General features: G+C 52.2%; 9 protein-coding genes; 2 read left to right on the forward strand and 7 right to left on the reverse strand.

Moving 5' to 3' along the window:
• Nucleotides 1-488: 488 nt before the first annotated feature.
• RCC_05038 (uncharacterized protein) lies at nucleotides 489-1,013 on the reverse strand (the record flags this gene model as incomplete). XM_023770314.1 has 2 exons in its annotated part: nucleotides 489-522; nucleotides 574-1,013. The coding sequence occupies 2 exons, from the start codon at nucleotides 1,011-1,013 to the stop codon at nucleotides 489-491; spliced, it is 474 nt and encodes a 157-aa protein (XP_023626082.1).
• An 800-nt stretch (nucleotides 1,014-1,813) lies between these two features.
• Nucleotides 1,814-3,089, forward strand: RCC_05039 (probable N-glycosylase/DNA lyase; the record flags this gene model as incomplete). XM_023770315.1 has 2 exons in its annotated part: nucleotides 1,814-1,908; nucleotides 1,967-3,089. 2 exons carry the CDS (start codon nucleotides 1,814-1,816, stop codon nucleotides 3,087-3,089), a joined length of 1,218 nt encoding a protein of 405 aa, XP_023626083.1.
• A 292-nt stretch (nucleotides 3,090-3,381) lies between these two features.
• On the reverse strand, nucleotides 3,382-4,587 carry RCC_05040 (uncharacterized protein; the record flags this gene model as incomplete). The annotated part of the gene is made up of 1 exon (XM_023770316.1): nucleotides 3,382-4,587. One exon carries the CDS (start codon nucleotides 4,585-4,587, stop codon nucleotides 3,382-3,384), a length of 1,206 nt encoding a protein of 401 aa, XP_023626084.1.
• A 2,220-nt stretch (nucleotides 4,588-6,807) lies between these two features.
• On the reverse strand, nucleotides 6,808-8,036 carry RCC_05041 (uncharacterized protein; the record flags this gene model as incomplete). XM_023770317.1 has 3 exons in its annotated part: nucleotides 6,808-7,025; nucleotides 7,079-7,930; nucleotides 7,991-8,036. The coding sequence occupies 3 exons, from the start codon at nucleotides 8,034-8,036 to the stop codon at nucleotides 6,808-6,810; spliced, it is 1,116 nt and encodes a 371-aa protein (XP_023626085.1).
• Nucleotides 8,037-8,512: 476 nt separating this feature from the next.
• On the reverse strand, nucleotides 8,513-10,002 carry RCC_05042 (related to protein transport protein SEC9; the record flags this gene model as incomplete). XM_023770318.1 has 2 exons in its annotated part: nucleotides 8,513-8,675; nucleotides 8,729-10,002. The coding sequence occupies 2 exons, from the start codon at nucleotides 10,000-10,002 to the stop codon at nucleotides 8,513-8,515; spliced, it is 1,437 nt and encodes a 478-aa protein (XP_023626086.1).
• Nucleotides 10,003-10,723: 721 nt separating this feature from the next.
• RCC_05043 (related to pre-mRNA splicing factor U2AF large chain) lies at nucleotides 10,724-12,781 on the reverse strand (the record flags this gene model as incomplete). XM_023770319.1 has 4 exons in its annotated part: nucleotides 10,724-10,962; nucleotides 11,014-12,514; nucleotides 12,578-12,607; nucleotides 12,698-12,781. 4 exons carry the CDS (start codon nucleotides 12,779-12,781, stop codon nucleotides 10,724-10,726), a joined length of 1,854 nt encoding a protein of 617 aa, XP_023626087.1.
• Nucleotides 12,782-13,240: 459 nt separating this feature from the next.
• Nucleotides 13,241-15,611, forward strand: RCC_05044 (uncharacterized protein; the record flags this gene model as incomplete). XM_023770320.1 has 2 exons in its annotated part: nucleotides 13,241-14,530; nucleotides 14,586-15,611. The coding sequence occupies 2 exons, from the start codon at nucleotides 13,241-13,243 to the stop codon at nucleotides 15,609-15,611; spliced, it is 2,316 nt and encodes a 771-aa protein (XP_023626088.1).
• Nucleotides 15,612-16,053: 442 nt separating this feature from the next.
• RCC_05045 (uncharacterized protein) lies at nucleotides 16,054-16,763 on the reverse strand (the record flags this gene model as incomplete). XM_023770321.1 has 2 exons in its annotated part: nucleotides 16,054-16,340; nucleotides 16,400-16,763. The coding sequence occupies 2 exons, from the start codon at nucleotides 16,761-16,763 to the stop codon at nucleotides 16,054-16,056; spliced, it is 651 nt and encodes a 216-aa protein (XP_023626089.1).
• A 515-nt stretch (nucleotides 16,764-17,278) lies between these two features.
• On the reverse strand, nucleotides 17,279-19,220 carry RCC_05046 (uncharacterized protein; the record flags this gene model as incomplete). XM_023770322.1 has 3 exons in its annotated part: nucleotides 17,279-18,871; nucleotides 18,925-19,106; nucleotides 19,190-19,220. The coding sequence occupies 3 exons, from the start codon at nucleotides 19,218-19,220 to the stop codon at nucleotides 17,279-17,281; spliced, it is 1,806 nt and encodes a 601-aa protein (XP_023626090.1).
• Between the last annotated feature and the right edge of the window lie 914 nt (nucleotides 19,221-20,134).

The raw sequence follows: 20,134 nt of genomic DNA on the forward strand, positions 1-20,134 counted from the left end.
CAAAAGATTCTTCCGCAGCTTTATCATCAGACCGAGCTGATCTGCGCGGATCAAGGGTCTCGATTCTCGAATCCCGACCCGAGTCGCCCCCCATGAGACATTTGTAGGGTTATAGACCTTAGGGTTGGGGTAGACCAGTACCGAGTTCCACACCCGACATTGCAATGACACGCATAGATWTATCGTGTGCACAGTTGCCTACTGTGGCAGTGAGCCGAGAGAGTGGATGTTGCATTTCTGTCTGTGTATGAACATGGCTAGGTAGATCTCGAGTGACAATTCTGAGAAAGAACGCCTCCATCTAGCACATGCCAAGTAGATGTTCAGAAGCCCGGAAGAGAGGACATCAGATTCTTGTAGATTCTCTTTGCTGAAGGAGGCCTGTGACTAGATACTGACTTACGAATGGGATTGACCAAAATCGAGAGGCCCGAATGACCCCAGGTAAGGTTGCCTCTGTGGCTATGCAAGCACCACCACGCCCACACCTACAAGTGAACAAAGTCCGGATTATTTAGCTTCCTGTGCTCGGTCAGTGCGATTCTGCAATTGCAATTCATTACATCGACGTACCCTCCAATCCCCCTCGCTAAATCTTCAAACGGCTCATGTCGTTTCGCATCCCACACTACAACTTCAGGAGATTGTCCGAGATCTGGTCTTGCGAGAAACTCGACGTACTCATTCCACACAGCCTCACGACGCGCAGCGCGTTGCCAGCCGGGCGTCTTGAAAGTTGAGTTCGTCATGGGCCGACGGCCAGCATATCGATACCAGTCCCCCTGTGAAAACGACTTGAAATGCAGAGAAACATCACTGGATCTCCGATCCGGCCGCAAATGTCCAAGCAGAGTTTTCAATTGGATGGCTTTGGCCATTAAATCGTCTGTTGGATAAATCGCCTGTCGTACATCAACATGATTCATCCATTGCATGAGGACTGAATCCTGGAAAGGACCAGCTACTATCGCTGGTTGGATATCATGCCGCGGTGCGTACACATCTGGGCTCATGATGTCAAACACAAAGAGAATCCACTGATAAATACATCCATGGCGTCATTGTGTATCTTTTTGCAGGTACGTAAAACTGCTGTAGAGTCGACGGAGAAGCCGGCGGGCTTGACAAGAGAGAATACTTTCCAATCTATGTCTTCTTGAACGATATTGAGGTGTACAACGCCATCTGTGGCTCCTCGTGAGATGAGTGCACCCGTTTGACGATTCAGGATGTTTTTGACCAAAGGTTGCCGACGGATCTGGTAGGACAGGATGAGCATCCGGATTTCGGTGGGAAGCTCGAGCAGACGACAACGAGAGGTTGTCTCCTTAAATCTCGAACTGGTCATCGTGTGACTCTGTGCCATAGTTGTACATGTTTTAGGAGCCTCCATCGGAAGCATGGGCTGGAAGTCCTTTGGCACAGCGAATGCAAGTAGTTCTGGAATGCGTCTTGCAAAGTCGTTCTTCTCTCGCTGCCGTTCAGCGAGGATGTGTTCGATGACAACGCACACACGAGAGTCAGGATGCTCGAGAGGACTTTACGAGTTTTGGAATTGGAAAGGATGATGTAGAAGGAAGATATATGTAACGAAGAGAGTAGCGACGAGCCTGCTGCCGCTCCACAATGCGCCAAGTCAAATTCGGGGCAATTTATCTCCGTAAAGCGCCAACATAAAGCATCTGATTGGTCGAGATATCCACTGGCCTGGAACTGACTTTGAGACTACGCCAATCCGACACGACGGCGCGTCCATTGACGTGACATCGACATCTCTCAAACACTTTCCCAAAAACTTCATCTCACCATCACAATGGGCGGACTCAACCTCAAAGAATGGCAAAAGCTACCCGTCAGCCTATCCGAGCTCTGCATCAACACCACCCTCCGATGCGGGCAATCTTTCCGGTATTGCCTCCAAACTCGCATATGATTCATACCCCTGAAAGTAGCTAATGCTGTTCAGATGGCGCAAAAACGACGCTGGAGTATGGTCAATTGCTCTGCATAACCGAATACTCTCACTCCATCAGGACCCAGAGTATCTCTACTATCGCTCTCTCCCACCCCCAGCTTTTGAATCATACTCCACATCATCACTGAGTCCCGAGGAAGACACAAAGTCAGACACCTTAGATCTCGTCCGACATTATCTGAATCTCACTCCCAACCTCACTGAGCTATACGCACAATGGTCCGCCTCAGACGCCAACTTCGCCAAAAAAGCCCCCAAATTCACAGGCGTTCGCATACTACRACAGGACGCATGGGAAGCACTTATCGGGTTCATTTGCAGTTCCAACAACAACATCGCGCGGATCTCTCAGATGGTTCACAAACTTTGTGTAAACTACGGTCCTTTACTTGGTAGCCTGGATGAAGAGGTCTACCACGATTTCCCAGAACCGCAAGCACTTGCTCAGCCAGGCGTGGAAGCGAATTTGAGGTTACTAGGGTTTGGGTATCGGGCAAAGTACATTTACCAAACTGCATGCATGGTAGCGGCCAAACCAGATGGATGGCTTGACTCTTTGCGGAATCCAGAAGCGCCGGTACTGGGCACGAAAGCTGGAGATGGTGGCAAATGGGCTGCGGAGGGAAGGGAAGGCTACCGCAAGGCTCACGAAGAGCTCCTGACTCTTCAAGGCGTCGGTCCGAAAGTCGCAGATTGTGTGAGCTTGATGGGCCTGGGTTGGGGAGAAGCGGTACCCGTTGACACACACGTGTGGCAGATCGCACAGCGAGACTACAAGTTTGGGAAGGGAAAGCACGCCAGCTTAACCAAGGCAACATACGACGCTATTGGCAACAAATTTAGGTCGCTGTGGGGAGTGGAAGCTGGCTGGGCACATTCTGTGCTGTTCACTGCGGATTTGAAGGCATTTAGCGAGAGGCTGGTAGCGAAGACTGAAACCAAGGAAGAGAAAGTTGAGATCAAGAACGAAGATGGGGAGCCGATCGTCGAGGATGTTGTGWAGGTGGAAAAGGTCTTGGAAAAGGCTATCAAAAGAGAACACGAGGATGAGGAGACACTCRTGGTTGAGGTCGAAGAGAAGGTGAAGAGGTCCAAGCGGAGACGGAGAAACTGAACACCGCCCACTTCCTGCTGCTTGGAGTCACTGAACACAACATCGATTGTCGAAGCTAGCACAGCCTGATCATGTCTTGCAACGGGAATCAACCATAACATCTCGAAACTCAATGGTCTTCACGTGGTTATGTCTACCCGAAATTCTCGGCTTTCTCCCAGCCGTCTCTTATTTGACAGGCTGTCGAATGATCATTACTGGCCACTTCTACGCTCGTATCTTGCTTCTTCATGCAGGACTTCGTCAACTGGCACTTGCTCGGCAATACCCTCCTGCTCCCCTTGCAGTCCCTTCAAACCACCGAATCCGCCCTCAAAGTCTTCTGCTTAGTCTTTGTTGGCGTGATATCCTTTGCCCAGCTCAGAATCTTCTGTGTCTTTGGTGTCAGCATCCCGCTTGGCGTGTTCGAATTGGGAATCTCCAGAGATCTCTTCGACGCCTTTGGGCTAGTGACGTCCTTGGGGATGGTAGGAGATATCGCCAGCTCGCATAGTTTCTCACTCGCCAATGCCGCCTGCTCGGTGAGACAACCTCCATCCTTCTCGATCGCGCCATCCTTGAGCAGAGCAATCACTCCCAGAAGTTTCTCGCACTCAGGGTGCGTATCTTGGTGCTCCTCTACGAGCTTGTATGCTTCGGCGAGGTAATTCATAGCCTGTCCTGGTGAGGCCATTGTGCTGAGGATGTTGTAGGAATAGACCCGCGTATCGACGTCTGCATGCGAGTTTTGCACGATGGACAGACATAAGCTGCGACACACTTCATTCCGACCCGCATCGCGAGCTTGCATGGCTTGAATCAAAGCTCTCTTGCTGTCCGCGCGGGACAATTCAAGAGAAGTTGCCAGTCGTGTCAGACTTGTTACATACTCGTTATCTCCGGGAGTTGACTGGGCACGCAGTGAGTTCAACGCTCGGCTGACTGCTTCCAGATCCGGACAGGTCTGCTTGTTGTGCTTCTTGAACAGGTCTTGGACGTCTGCAGACGCGGGAAGTGGACTGTTGCTACCGCTACGTTTGGCGGCATTCGCTTTTTCGGAGGCGCCAGCGCTACCTCCGTTTGGAACCTTCGGATGATGGAATAGATGGCCCAAGTGAGTGGAAGATATGCTTCTTCTCAGCTCTGATAGGAGTTTCGGCCGCTGCCTCAAACTTGCCGCGGAAGGTGCTGCTGAAACACTGCTTGAACGCATCCCGTCCTCGCCATAGGTCTCCAGAATGCCCGCTGATGGGATCGTAATGGGCTGTGTTGGTCTTGGGATCGTACATGCTCCATCGCCACTGATAGATCCGGTGGGATCACTGGGATTCACAAGCATTGGCTGCACCTCGATTGTAGGCGACTGCTGGCTGGGTGGTAGCTGGAAAGAAAGGCGTTTCTTCGACGCCAGCGTCATCGGCGCAGGTAGTCTGAGGTCGTCGCTCCTCACTTCCTCTTCGGTGATGGTGATCTCAGGCGTTGAAGGGACCTTTGGCTTCAAAGTCGCAGGTGAGGCCATGATGTGTCGTTTTTGTGGCTTCGGGAGTGGGAACCGGAATATCCGGATTAAGTGTGTTGTGYGATGTAGAGTGATTTGCGTAAGCAATCAGCGTGGTGTCGTGTTCTTGTGTCCTTGTGTTTTAGTGTGACAGATGACAGGTCAGGATTGCTATTTGCTTGTGAAGCGGTGGATCATGCGCGCATTGATCTTTTGCAGACAACTCTCCAGGCCGGAGGCAAGAATTGGAATGTTGCATGAATCGTAGTCCGTGAATGAGAGAGGTGATGATGTTTTGGAAGGGTAGCAATGCTGAGAGTTCTCGTGTTGTCGTTTGCTGGATCCTTTCATTAGTTTGCAACTCTCGCTGATGACTTGAATGAGATGAGGTCGAAAGGCCAGAAATGAACCAGGGCAAGGGATAGAAAAGAGTCTTCGCCAAGCACCGAATGACAAGGTATGTACGACCCAACGGCTCCAGTGATCGAATCAAATCGTCGACAGCGAGACATTGCCAAGCATAAACGTTTCTACAATCGACACTGGTATTTCTYCCTAGCGCACGTTGGAAAGCATGATCTCGAGCGAAAAAGGCAGTCATCTTCGCGGAGACAGCCAATCAGCTCAAAGGCAGCACGAATCATGGCGCAGTGCATCTACACGTACTCCTCAGCCACCGGCATACAGCCTCAATGTCATGCGACGCGTCCAAATTTATCATCATCAACAATGACAAGGCAATAACAGTGAGTGCTYTTGTCATTAGTTCGAATCGTGTCTCAGGAGTCCCACCGAATCATTCCTCAACAGAATTGCGTGAAGGATGGAGGAGCGTCACCATCTCTACGAGTCGTCATGAAATCCGGGGAAAATCCATCTCTTGATCGTGGACCCGCTCGCTGGAGCTCTTGAACAAGTGTGCATAGGTTGATGATATACCCTGGAGGACACCCTCTTATAGCTGGCTATGGGAGATGATCCGATTTGAGATCCTTCCGAACAGATACCGTTACATTGAGGAAAATCGGACGACCTTCCATCTTGGACGCCGAGTCTCAGATGCAGTTCAGTTTTCCGACCACATGCTATGATGCCTACAGCTTGGAAATGGGCGACTCCGTATCTTGACTCCAGCTTTGTGTCTCCGGGAGCGGTTTGATACTCACATTCAGCTTCTAATACCTTAGCTCAACATGTGGACCGCCTGAAATAAATTCGCACCCGGAGTGAGCGACTGGAGGAGATTAACAAACAGATCCGGACTAATCCTGATTCCAGTCTTCCTCTTGCGTGAAGCGAAGTATGGGGGAGAGCGAGGTCTCGAGCAGGTGATCTTCAGTCGAGTGATTCAGGTTCGGTCGTTGGTCCCTTTCACACATCGTGTCTGTCCAAGACCTCCTCAGACTGCTCGACAGACGACAATATCGCGGAAAGTTGTCTTCTCGCCCGCATCGCCTTCTTCCGACTTGTATGTTCAGCTCTACGAGACTTTGATGGGAGGTAATTGAGGTACAGAATCTCTTATGGGTCAGGGTTGGTGCCGAAAGTGGTATGCCTGGGTCTAGAAGGCTACCAGTCTAGCACTGGCCACAACGTCGACGTACCAAACGGTATGCAGTAGGTAGGTGAACTTGGCGCAGGGTGCAAGACCACATTTCTTTAGTCACTGAATCCTACTCTACCTCCATTTTCATCGCTCATGTTTTATTGAGAAGTCTTCGTTCGTTGAGTTGATCTAGCCAACATGCATATTAGGAGGAGACCGAGGAAGAATCCGTGACGGGTGCTTATCGTATGTGCTGTGGGTGAAATGAGCACAGAGGTCTCCCATACCCCAATGAGGACTCTCACCTTACATCGCACACCAAGATCACCGTCGCTGTAATGGCTAGCACATCTATGAGTAACCACACGTCCGGTTGTAACGCTCTTCGCGAATAGGAGATCTACTTCCGATCCGTAGCCAGACCATCGATCTTCTTTTTTTGCGACTTGTAAAGAAATCTGTCGTTTTTTAAAGTGACCTATTGACTGCCGTGTACACAAAATAGCGCAACAGGATGCTCGCCTGCTGCTTCATTACTTCGTCAACCGCAAAATCGCACTTGAATCGTCCGTGATCTCGTCGAAGCACTTCAGGGTATCCTACCGCCCAATCATCAACAACGTCATCACCAAAGAGCCGCCGAGCTGCTGTGCTATCCGTCTAGCAGGGCGGAAATTCGGGCCCACAGCCAGGACTTAGAGATCGTTGTATCCAAGAATCCGTTTGGGAAGTCCCTTGTCCGCAACGGCCCAAGTCCAGGCTCGACCAGCTTCACCAGAGAACAAGCTTTCGGGTGCTGATGACTTCTCAAGCATGCCGTCCTTCTCCATAGACTTCATCTCATGGCCAGTCGTGTAGGTGAGAAAGTGTTCAAAGTCCGCGTCTTCCAGCGCTAGGGCATTGCCAGAAATGCCTACACATAAGTCAGTCAGTCATTCCTTAACGCCGAGCTGAACAAGCACTCACCATGACATATGCAAGGCTCCTTGGTCAGTAATCCCCGCTCCAGCACACATTCCCTTCCCTTTGCAATGGCCTTTGCAATCTTCTCCTTCAACTGTGGAAAATACTCTTGAATGCTCACCAAACTCGCCACAACACCCGGCGCGCCATGACACACTTGCACCAGACGATCCCTCTCAGGCGGCACGCTGGCCGGGAAGTTCCCACCCTCATACTGGTAGGTAAGTATTACGGCCAGCTCCGCCTGCATCTTCTCCGCGTACTTTCTGGGATCCGTAAGGACCACCTGTGTGATGATGCCAATTGCACCGTGCAACGCACCGATATACGTCTTGCCCCTCCACTTCCACGGTCGTGGGGAGTCGAGAATTGCATCGATAACATCGTCCTGAGTGTCTGTGATCAATTGCAGCGTCTTGGGATCATCCACGAAGCTCGCCTTGACCAGGCGAAGTAGATAGAGATATCCAGCTCTGCCGTACAACATCTCATTATCCGTCTCCGGATCAATCACCTCGGCAGAGTAGTCGCAGAGATTCGCAGCCATGTCCACATCCTTGCTGCTCGCAGCTCCAATCGCCAAAAGAGCGAGGATATCGTCTGTAATTCCACATGCGCCGACGCTGGGGCCCGGGTAAGTTGCGATCTCATCTTGGGCGCGTTTGAGGTATGCGGCAGACCACGTGCCGAGCGCGTGGCCTTCGATGATGAGGTCTGGGTACATTTGCTGCAGCACGAGGAAGGTGTAGGCTACGCTAACGGGGCCCTTGAACAGGCCGCCGCCGGGCGCGACATCGGTGGGCGGGTGCTCGGTGACGAGGCGGTTAAGGGAAGCTTCGAGTTGACGGCGTGGATCTGTGGAATGGCCATTATGGTCAGCGGCGAGTCGACAAAAGAAAATGTACAGCTACTGAYCTCGCCGTGCCGGCTCGGCATCGTTCTTGAAATATCGCGGGGGCATCTTTGCTTGCTCAGGTCATTTCGAGAGAGTCTTGTCTTTGTTGTCGCGGTTGTCAGAGACTCGAGGTTGTTTTCTTCAAGTGGGTCTTGCGGCGGTGTTGCAAAACAAGTAGTTGCGGAGATGGCATGGCATGGCGCTCCGCTTCATCTTTTTAGGCATGTGATCCTGGTCAGATTGAAGTTGTGAAGCTTGATGACGTGAATCTACGGCAGGGAACAAGGAATAGCTCCATGCATACAACATCCAACCCAAGGAGAGGACAAGGGTGCTTGGCAAGTGAGCATATGACAACGTATGGATTGCATCATTTGCACGAGATCTCAATGCCTCAATGGCGCACATGTGAAAAGATTGACCATTCACGACGTAGGAGAATTTATGATTCGACATATCGTTCGTTAATGGCTCGCGCCTTTTGAAGACCCGGTCTATGAGCCAAACCAGACGTCGTCTATCCCAGTCAAACGGGTTACACTCTACCTGATGCGGTCCAGCCTTGCACGGTTGACAGCAATTTGGTCGTCCACCTTGTCCGTCTTGTTGATAATACGATCAATGTGTTTGTTCTGCGTGTCGATCTCCTCGCCCATGGCCTTGCCCAGCATGTTAAGCGTTCGAGCGCCCCGATGGATAGCGTCCCTGCCGATAGTCAGTTATCAATCAAAAATCAACTTCGATATTCGCCAACTCACAAGTTGTCGTCAATCTCATTCTCCATTTCCTCATCTTCACTGTCAGCCTCAAATTGGTATTTGGCGCGTTCTGCTAGGTTTCTGTTGGCACCGGGAGGGCCTCCAATAACATTCCCTTTGAGGTCTCGCTGCTGCTTTTGCTGTCGTGCTTGACTGCCATACGCCTGTTCACGAGTATCATCGCGCTGCTGCCTCTCCCGTTGGTGCTTCTCCAGCGCGATGGCGTTGGCCGCCTCCTCGCGTTTCTTCGCAGTGAACGGGTTGGCCACGTGAACAGCAAACATGGATCTGTTCAGAGTCTTCAGCTCACGAGCTTTCTCCTCTGCCAGTCGATTCTGGTTGGAAGCCATGTCGAGGTTTCGTTCCGTGTTGTGGATTCTCTCTCCTTGCGCGCCCAGTCGTGCCAGTGTCTCACGACCCGTGGCTTCGGCTTGTTCTGCAATGCGACGAGCATTACGTGTGGAGCTGACATCCTGCTGCTTGATGAAGCGGATCTCCTGTTTGGAGGCCTGAACGTCCTCCTCTTCCTGCTCCTCCGCTGTCAGCTCCCGAGGCGGGCCGGCACCATAGCCACCGGGCATCTCAGCCGAGTCATAACCGCCCGTGTTGCTGTAGCTTGCATCTCCACCTTGAGCAGGGGGCATGCCCCCATCTTGAGCTGGAGAGCGGGATTGCTGAACTCTACTTGGTGCATCACCAAATAGAGCGTTCCTGCCCGCATCCGTGCTCATCGTGTCCTGGCTGTTGCTTCTTCCAAGGCCACCATATCCAGACGGGCCATACCGTGACTGCTGTGAGGCACCAGTGCCGTATGGATCACTGCCATAACCCCCAGTCTGTCCATACGAGCTGCCCTGCGCAGGGTATCTCGGCTGTCCGCCTCCACAACCTCCTGGCGGCACAGGGCTCTTACCAGATGGATCGGGCTGAGAATTGTAACTGGGAGGAGCACGACCATATCCGGGTGCTGGCTCTCCCTTCTTCTCATTTAGGCTTAGGCTGCCAAATGAGCTCGTCGGTGGTTGTGTAAGGCTGCCCTGGCTCTTCGCATATGGATCATTATTCTGTGCACTTTGAGCGGCGTATGGGTTGGCGTTCCTTGACGCATATGGATCTGATCCGGCCGGCGGAGCAGCAGCATATGGGTTGTTGGATGCGGGTGCAGCAGCAGCAGCAGCAGTCTTCTTGGACCGACCACCAAAAAGCGATGCCTTTTTGGACTCGAGGTCGCCAGAGTCCTTTTCCTTGTCGGATTTCTTGAGACCGAAGGGCATGATTGCGATTTGATTGTGAAAGGCTTGGATATCTGTTGTGAGGAAGTTGTTTGTCTCAAGAGTGCATGTGAAAGAGTGAAAGGCAGTAGGTCGACCCGCGAGGTTGTTGTTTGATGTAAGGGTTCAGGAGGGTGAAGCTCCAAATATGGATGTGGGGGCGCAGCTCTGAGCCACAATCGTCAGCCCCAGGTTTTTCGAATCAAATCTTAATGAATTCAATTAATCGATCGGGAAGGACTTCTATTACCGACCACTTTACGCAGCACAATACTTTGTGCTCCAAGACAGCACTTTGAAAACATGTAATACTATATACAGTACTTTATAGTAAACACACTTCGGCTACAGGTCGAATCGTAAGGTATCTTGTGCCTTCAAGGCCAGCGTGGCCGACAGGAGCGAGCACGTCGCACCAGACCATATCACGAAATTCTATAGCGAGACCAAGAAGCTTTCTTTGATCAAAAGCAACAATTGATCATCATGAGTTGTCCTATGTTCGACTCGATGCATAAGTACAACAAACAGCACATTCGTCGCTGATCCTTCGCTGAACGCTGCTATTGGTACAATCTGCTTTTCTCGCTGCTCCTTTTCACACGCGCAACGCCGTACTCAAGGAAGCCGCGCAAGAGCGACGAATCGCCCCCCACACTCCTTTACGCCTTAGCCACATCGCCCGGGCTCCATCATCACAATTCCATGCTTTCATACCTTCGCACTACCACGCATTCACGTCAAAGTATTCCTCGCCGAAGTACGTGACAACCACAGTCCGATCCGCGAATTTCCTGCCTGCCAACGCTGCCAACGCCTTCGCCGCACTCTTGGGTGATTCGTACTTGAGATAGATCTTACCAATGCCCTGGTTAGGGCGAGAGCCACCAGTGGGACGCGGCATCTTGACCTCAAGTAATGGGCCGTACTTGGAGCATTCCTCCTTGACGTCTTCGAGGATTTCTGTTACAAAGTGTCAGCAAACGCATAATTCATCTGACATTCAAGTCTTACCGTCAGCCTCATCGGCGTCCATCAGCTCCTCCGGTGTGATCATGTTCATCAAGCATAACACACGGCCCAGCTCGCTATCGGCATTTTGTGGAGTTGCGGCCATCATGCCCATGGCGTTGACCGTCATTTCGCCGCTGACCTGCTGAACACCGACACTGGCGAGCCTGACCTTCATTGCCGCGTCACCAAGTTCCATGCCATTCAAGGCCTCGACTGCAATCTTAGTTACAGAAGGGTCCTTGTACTCACAAAAGGCGATGCCGCGGCTCTCCTCGGTGGTCTTGTCCTTCATTACAACAAAGTTCTTCAATTCACCAAAGGAAGTGAGCAACTCCGTGATTTGATCTTCGGCCAAATAGATCGGGATGTTAGTCATGGAGATCTTGTTTTGCGTGTCTGGCACAACGCTAGAGAAGATGCCGGCAACGCTCTCGGTCTCATCTTGGATTGTTGRAACGATGTAATCTTTTGGTCGCTTGATCTCGAGACCCTTGGAGGAACCGTTGGCATCACCGTTCTCCATCTTGATGTCCGAGTCCATGCTGATGCCGTCAAAAGCCATGGCGTTAGTCGCATCCTCTGGGGTCTTGAACTCGAGCAGCGCGTAGCCATTGGCTTGGTTACTCTGAGCGGAGATACAAGGATCGGCTGACTTGGTGACGTTGAGCCCATTCAACTGCAAGTTGAAGAATTCCACGAGGGAATCGTCAGTAGCAGATGCGGGGATGTTGTAGACCATCAGCCGCTTCGACTGGCGTGCGGAAGATGGCTTGAGAGCGGTGTTGTTAGCCTGAGCACCTGGCTGAGCCATCATGTCCCGGATTCTCGACGCGTCCATGGCGGGCTGTCTTGGTGCACCGGGGAGCGGGAACATGCCGGAGAGCTTGGCCTGTTCGGCGGTCACATTCTCGTAGCCCGGAGGCTTGATGTCCCATTGTGTCATACGGCGCTTCTTCTCGGTGATGGGTACAATGTCTGTGAGGTCAGGAGTAGGCTCTTTGGGCTTGCGCTCAGGCGAAGCACTTTTGCGCGCGGCCTGACGTTCTAGCTGGCGCATGTCGTCGCGGTCACGGCCACGTTCATTGCCAGCTCCTCCAGGTCCATCTCTGGGTCCACCACGGTTGTCATCACGTCGTGGCCCACCACCACCCCTGCGTTCAGAAGAGAATAGGTCGTCGCCACGGTCATGACCCCCACGGCGATCTCCACCACCGCGGCGTCTGTCTCCACCGTCATCGTCCCGTCTTGCATCTCGGCGTTGCGAACCGCGGTCTCTACCCCAATCCCGGTCGTCACGTCGGCCTCCACCTCCACCGCCGCCTCCCTGATAACGCTCCTCGCGTTCACGGTCTCGGTACCCTCTTGTCGAGGAGTAGCTGTCTACATCTTGGCCGCCACGTCTGCCCTGACCCTGACCCTGGCGTCTGTCGTGTGGTGAGCGCGAGCGGCGATTGTCTCGGCGGTCTCCTCCATGGTTGCGATGGCGGTCGTCGCGGGAAGACTGCAGTCTCCCGTCAGACATGCTGGCTCTTGCTCTCACGTGTGTTGCACCGAGTGCTCTTACGTAGCTGTCTCTCACGTGGAAGCGTTTGTGCTTTAGGCAGGGCGAGCTTGTTCAAACAAGTGTCGAATGGTGGAATGTCCGAAATTTGGTGCCGCGCTCGATGGCTGATTCGGCGTGCACTGTGATTAGTGAAATTCGGCTGGACCTTAAATGGTCAAGGCCAAGGCGGTGCGAGTGAGCAATGGATGAAAGCGCGGCGAGCATTGATGGATTCCTGCGCTGGAAGCTGAAGCAGAAAGTAAGAACGAGCGTTGCGAATCTGCTAAGTCAGCTCAAACCTTATTTCATAACAACTCAACACCCTTTTCCCACCTCATCCTACAACCTCACCTCTCGAGTAATGCCCAGGTAGGGCGCCTTCAAGCACGTGAAATCTCGAGATAAGGAACAACGGCAAGAATTATGGTCTGATTGGCATAGAGCATTGATTTCTCAGCAACAGTCATCCCATTGCACGCACGGTCCATCTACGCAGCTGAAGACACTGGCTGCAGGAAGATGGTCTTACAAAACTGCCTCGTGGTGAATGTTAGGCCTCTGGGCCGTGGTTAGAGACATCCGATATACCCAGCGTATACTCGCTATTTATGTACTCATGTGGGTGGGTCTATGGCCATATTTCAAGCTTCTACAAATGCTCAGCCCCACTAGCCTGCGGCTGAGATGGAGGACTTTCTTTGTGGAAAAAGGACTGTCCCGTACACCAGCATTGAAAGCATACTGCAGGCGACAGCAGGTATGGCTACAGCGTCTTTTGAGCGTGCGAACTATCCCTATACGCCACTCAATGAAGGCGAAATCCGCATACTTGGGGTGGATCGTACAGGCCGGGGCGATCACAAGATGTTCTCACATGTTCCCCTCCTGTATCTCTCGGATGATGCGCAATCTGACCATTGGGCCCTCTCCTACACCTGGGGCGACACCGCCGCCACCAAAGAGATTCGTATCGATGGTCACACGGCTCATATCTCCCACAGCCTGCACGATGCACTAGCTGCAATTGTCAAAGCCCACATGTGGCAGAACATGCGTTTGAACAAGCCTGGATCGAGATATTTGCTCCTCTGGGCCGATCAGATCTGTATCAACCAGGATGACATCGCCGAAAAGAATCGGCAGGTCGCCATGATGACCCAGATCTATCAGAAAGCGGAGCTCGTATTGGTTTGGCTTCCCAGCGGTCGCAAACATCGAAATTGCGGCACGTCGACCTGGTTGAGATGGTTGTGTGGAGATGGCAAACCCCGAGGTACGTCACGGGTTCGAGAGCCGGAGACTGCAGAGCGCTGGGACCAGATTTTGGACATCGTACAGAACACCTGGTGGGGAAGAGCGTGGATCTATCAAGAGTTTATGCTTGGAAAGAAGGTCACTTTCCTGGTTGATACTCATCTGATTTCTTGGACACAACTTCGAGCGCTTCTGCAATTCTATCAGGCTGAGCTCACGCTGTCAGCGGACGTTGAAAATGGCGAGCATGACACAGCGAAACAGAAGCTCGCCCAGGATTGGCCAAGATCGTTCTTCTTTCGCTGTCACCTCTGCCACCGGGTCAAGGGCATTTGGCTACTACAGCTGCTGTTTCGAGACCCATCAATCTGGTGGACTCTTTTGCTCTGTTTACTCACCCTCTGGTTCCTTCCAGAGGGCATGTGGCGTAAGACGGTCGCATATGTAATTGCGAGCAACACTTGCCATTCGCGGAGATCAATCTTGAACTTTTATTCCAAGATCTCGCGCTGTGAATGCGTTGTTGGCCCAGACGACAACCCAACTGCGTCTTACTGTCCAAGGCTTGCCAGATGGAAGCAGCGGGATTTCTACTATAAATGGCTGCTGTCCATTATGATAGATAGGGTTAGCTGGTGGCAAGTGTATATGATCTTCTTACACGGCTTTGTGGGCATGATTTTGGCGGCATATGGTCATACACAGATGGGAAAATTTCAGGTTCGTTGATTGCGTTGCTAACAGCTTGCTGGGCTCGAAAGCTGATTACATCTAGTTTGGCATTTCGCTCATGGCGGCATCGAACATCTGGATGGCTAAGCTGCCAGAACGTGAATACAACGACAGCACAGCAGAAATTATACGCTTACCCGAGTGTTCCTCATGGGAGAACATAGATGTACAAACTCGACGTTTCTGGAAGCTTGCTTTGTCTATCCTAGACCAGCGCGCAGCCGGACCGGCTTCCTTGACTTTGTCGACCGTCATTGAGCATGCCAGAATCACCAGAAGCTCAGATCCCCGAGATAAGGTGTATGCGTTTCTTGGACTGATGGGCTTTGCTGCCTACCAATTCAACGTGGACTACGCCAAGTCTAACAAGATCGAGGACGTGTTAACCGAAGCCGCAGAACAGATCGTGGCAGTAGATGGACGCCTTGACTTCCTGCGGCTTGCAATCGAGGACCGGGCAAACGGATTCGATGACGGTGAGCTACCCTCATGGGTACCAAATTGGTCAAGACCACGCGTGGTTCCACGAAGTTCCGAGAATCACCACACCTCACTCGAGGACTTAAAGACACAACTTGATGGCTTTCGTAAGGATATGCCCTGGGTCTGTCGCTTCATAGCACATCGGTCCGGGTACACGAATCCTGCCATCACGTTCCGGACTCTCCGCAACGGCCGACGTGTTCTCCAAGTCCAAGCTCTACAAATTGATACGCTTGGTCGGGCTGTGGATCGGTACATTTTTTTTGGGCAGCGATTTGGCCATGCTGACATCTCACCCTCGAATACTCGCGTCTTCGCCGGAGACGAAGTCTGGCTAGTACTCGGCTCTGAAATGCTTCTCATCCTTCGGAACACGCGTTTAATATCCGCTTCAGAGTACGTATTTGGCACCACAAATACCAGAATTGTCGCCGAAAATCTCCCAAGGGCAGCTGGTGCACTTCGAACTGCAACGTACAAGCTAGTGGGTGAAGCAATGACCTTCGCAACACTTGCAGATTTTGCGCAGACCCTWACCGGGGGGCAGGGAGGGAAAGCCCTCCCCCAAGTGATCAGCATTCGCTGACTGGTAGAGCTCCATTGCGTAGATTTACATTGGCAACGAGTCTTCACCAATATCCGGAAGTCAAGCCATGACGGCATTCGCATCAGCACACTAGCAGATCACACTACTTTATTTATGCCACATTCGCCCAAGCACAACATCCGAACGAGCCCGTTGATCGYAAAAGTCTCGGATAGAACGATAGTTGGAGTCAGGATCAGTCTTTCAGATCATAGAGATAGCCATGGCCTCCATCATCGCGATTTATCTCTCGTTTGGATGATGGAGACCTGCAACAGGATCCATAGAGAAAAAAACACCAAGGAGAATGACAGGATTGTCGGACAGAACCAGCATCGCATCGGAAGCAGATTATCTAACCAGAGACGAACTTATCGGCTCTCAAAACTAAAGTGTCATCAACTCTCATACTCAGTCTGTACAGGCAAAAATCCAGCTCAGCTCAGCTCACTACACTCCGTCCACCCGGCCCACGAAATGAATCTGCCGCGTTCGCATTAATGTTCACAGACACAGGCGTGAGGACCGTCCTCGCTTTCTTAGACTCATCCACTTTCTTCGGGACATGTCTCGAAACAACACATCCTTCAGTCTCAGAATTTTGCTCGCAACACCCCCATCGAAAGCCGTCCGCATAGTTAGGATCATCGGCGAAAGAGTCGGGGTCGCCGTGACAATCATCATCATGATCAATCCACATGTCGCTCTTATAATTGACTTCCTTGTTTCCTACCGCATATTATCAACCAACAGAGATTCAACGCATCGTCGAGAATGAGACGACTTACCGTCATGGTAAACACAGGACCCCTTGTCATTACTCTCCACAGAGTACTCTTCTTTGCAATTCTCACATATTTCATACGCTTTCCTCTTCAAGTTCGGCTGAACATCAGAAGATTCGCCGCTGGAAGCTAAAGGCAGTAAAAGCCTTTCCTCAGCGAGAGCTTTGGCAGCTGGAATGGTCGATACGATTTCTAGAAGAAGAGTATACCTCCTATCTGGTGTCGCTTCGTGAATCGCTTGTATAGCAGTGGTAGGATCCTGAACCGGTGATGAGATATCGCGATATTCTTGATGTTCCTCTAAATCCAATTCGGGAGATGAGGATCGCGACTCATCATCGGTGGGGCCATTTTGTGGTGCATCCATCGTGGACATTCTGTCAAGATCGATATGTTGGAGTATATTGTTTATATCTAAAGATCGGACGCCCCACACCCACGCCCAAGACGCGTCCAATTCAAAATCCAGTGGAGAGCATCAAACATACTAGTCAGGGGTACAAAACTCTAACGCGTCCACACGTGAGAGAAGAACACCAAATCAGCACATGAACAAGAAGATTCCATTATCATCATCAAGAAAGACTTGCTGCAAAAGTCCACACACTCTCAAGAAAGATCCCACCCCATCAAATGCGTTCCTGATAATCATACCGCTGTAGCCTCCAACTCTCGCCATCATCTCAAGATTACCATTTAACCGCCTCCGTCGTCCCCAATCGCCTCATTCTGATACATGTGCATTCATTGCCCACCCATGAACGCCACTGGTCTCCATCCTCTTACCGTAGTGCTCAGCATTCTCAATCTGATACATATGCATCCATTACCATGCACAAGACAAGAGGCATGACCAACATACCGAGAAGCATCGTCTCGCCTCTAGCTCTTTGCTCTCTTCGGATCACCTCCATCCTGCTCTTCCGCCGCCCTTTTCCTTTCTTCCTCCCGCCATCCAGACCCATTGGGCACGACCGGCGTCTGGAAATTCAGCGGAGAGGGAAGCATGTTATTGTCGCCTGATCGTCCGAAACCCCATTCAGGGTAGAAGGTGCTTGGCGAGGGAAGAAGGTTATCACTCATGAAGCGACTCGGTAGTGCGGAGATTGGCGTCTCGACATGACTGCTAGCTGCCTCTCGGTTTGCTGCGTGAGGATTCGTGCTCATAGGCGGAGCGGGTCGCGCGAAAGGATTGGGTGGCCCTTGTGCACCTGCTGACAACAATGCGCCTGCGCTGGGTGACGGAGGTGGCAAGTGGACACCGATCGAGGGTTGGCCTTGTGCTTGAACGCCAGCAGGATTACTCGTTTGAGGTTCACTGGTGTCGTCGCCAATGCCAGAACCAGACCCTCCTTCATCGCCAGACTGCTCACTGGGAATCTGCACCTTCAGTCGCGGTCTCTTAGCATCCGGACCGGCGGTGACTCTCGCAGGACCAGCAGCAGGTGTACTCGCGGTACGCTGTGGTGGCGGATTAGGAGAATTGCTTTGATGTCGTGAAGGCGGTGGCCTGATCTGTGTCGATGATCCATTCGCTCGAGCTTGGTTATCGCGCTGCATTTGCGCGACATCTATCGAGGCTGACCGCGGACCACCTCCCTCGAGTTTGATCAACGCCTCTGATCGAGGCATATCACTATTCCCAGTGGCTCCCCAGTGTTGTGCTAGCAGTGAGCGACTGTCATCGATGGGTGTAAAGATACTATGGGATTTGGCATGAGCGGGCATCGGTCTAGGCTGGGGCATCTGCGGGCTTGCGAATTCATTCTGCGGCGGCTGAGGCGATGGTGTCGGTCTCTCTCCTATCCTTGGAGATGGCTGTCCAGGTTGCTGCTGTGGATGGAGATGTTCTTGCGAAGGGTGGCGCTGCATGTTTGCTTGTGGTGGCGGCTGTTGAGGATATCCTTGAGGCATTGATGTCTGGCGGGAATCCTGCATGAAGGCTTGCTGTTGTTGCATTTGCGGATGGCTGGAAGGCGGGTACGGAGGTGGGTAGGAGCCTGGTTGTTGAACAGGTTGCTGTGACGGTGCTTGCATTTGTGCTTGTTGGCTGTAAAAGGGCTGATTCGGCGCGTAAGCATAAGTGGGCTGTGGTTGACCTTGGGGCCCAAGATTCGAACTAGTTCGACGAATGTGTGCTTGGTGGTGTGCTGGATGCTGGGCGTTGCGGGAAGTTGGACGGGACATTCCTGGCGGTAGAGGGGAGGGGGCTCTATTGAACTGCGGCATGCCTCCGTTGTGCATTGGTGGTGAGCCGGAGGGCGTTCCATGACGAGCGACGTGTTGGAATCCTGGATGATGCGACATCTGTCCGCCTACACCCGGGTGCTGCATCATGGGATGGTCTGGTGCTGGTGTTCCTCGTTGGTCATCGCCGCCTGCATCGTCGCCCGCGTCTTCCTCATCGTCGTCGTCTCCGCCACCACCCTTGTCAGCAAAGTCCTGTGGTCCCTTGTGTTCGTGTGCACCGCCATACTACATCTTGTCATTAGCATCTCCCTGCAATATCTTCTCTTGCATGGTCATACATATTGAAAGCGGCCGATGATCTCGTTGATGTCCGACGATGAGTATTCGTACAGCTTCTTGTTGTGGCCGAAGATGACAACTGCGACATCGACAGAGCAGAGCACGGAAAGCTCATGCGCCTTCTTGAACAGACCGCCTTTGCGCTTAAGAAAGGTGACGCTGCGGTTGCGATCGTCGCGAACTGTGTGGTGGTGGTGGATGTCAGCTTCAGTGGGCGCGGAAATGGAGACACAAGCATGCCATGGCTCTAGAGTGAGCACGTACTCGGCTTGATGGCAATCTTGCGGCGACCCATTGTACACGCTGCTCTCGCTCAGTGCTCGGGGTGGAAGCTCGCTCGTATCTCTACGCTATTCTGATCTCCACCGCGTCGCAATGCGTGCCAAAGCGTCGCGCGATGGCCCCAGACCTAGAAACGGATCCTGCTGACGGCAAGGCGTCCGACGTGGCGAAGGAAGTGTTGCGCCGAGCCAGAAGTGGCATGGAATGGCGGTTCGCAAAGATGTCCGTCTAGTCTCGACAATAAAAGACCAAGACCCCGCTGATCGATGGATTGAAGGTCCGATGTGGCTATATTTAGGAAGAGGTCCAACGTCGAAAGGTGAGGATCTTCCCGCTTTCGAGGGGCGGGCGCTAGACAATACAGATGACCACAACAAGTGCGAGGACACAAGGAATTGCCAATTCTCACTCCAACACGATCCATCGCATGACTAGAACACACTTTTACCTACGAAACACGGCTGTACCTGGATCTTCACCTCCAATCTCATGGCTCACAAGTTACAGCTTGCCGTCTGTCGAACAGCCCCTTCGTACGACAAGGCCATGCACAGAAACACAACGCTGTGAAGGATCCGGCCGTTTGTTTCACGTGGTTTTCGCGAGACCACATCCCTTGGCTATAATGTGGCTGTCCGAAGTCCGTCATCGACTGGATAGAATTGCATTTGTGCTGCAGTGGAACAATCCAAGATGGGCAGATTACGTCTACATTCATCCTTCCAATACAGCCGAGTAGACATCTGGTCCGCTCCGGCGATATTGAACACATCACCACGGAGTTTGTTTGTCCAATGATGCGGTGACTGGGACGTTGGTGTTTTGTGCATGACATCTGTCGCAGGATGAAATGTCTCAGACCCCCGTGGTCTGCCGTTGAAGAGAGTGTTATTGGTGCCCTCGGAGTGGTTTGGACAGGTTCACAGT

The sequence above is a fragment of the Ramularia collo-cygni genome (genome assembly GCF_900074925.1).
Source record: "Ramularia collo-cygni strain URUG2 genome assembly, contig: RCC_scaffold07, whole genome shotgun sequence".
Taxonomy (NCBI): Eukaryota; Fungi; Ascomycota; class Dothideomycetes; order Mycosphaerellales; family Mycosphaerellaceae; genus Ramularia; species Ramularia collo-cygni.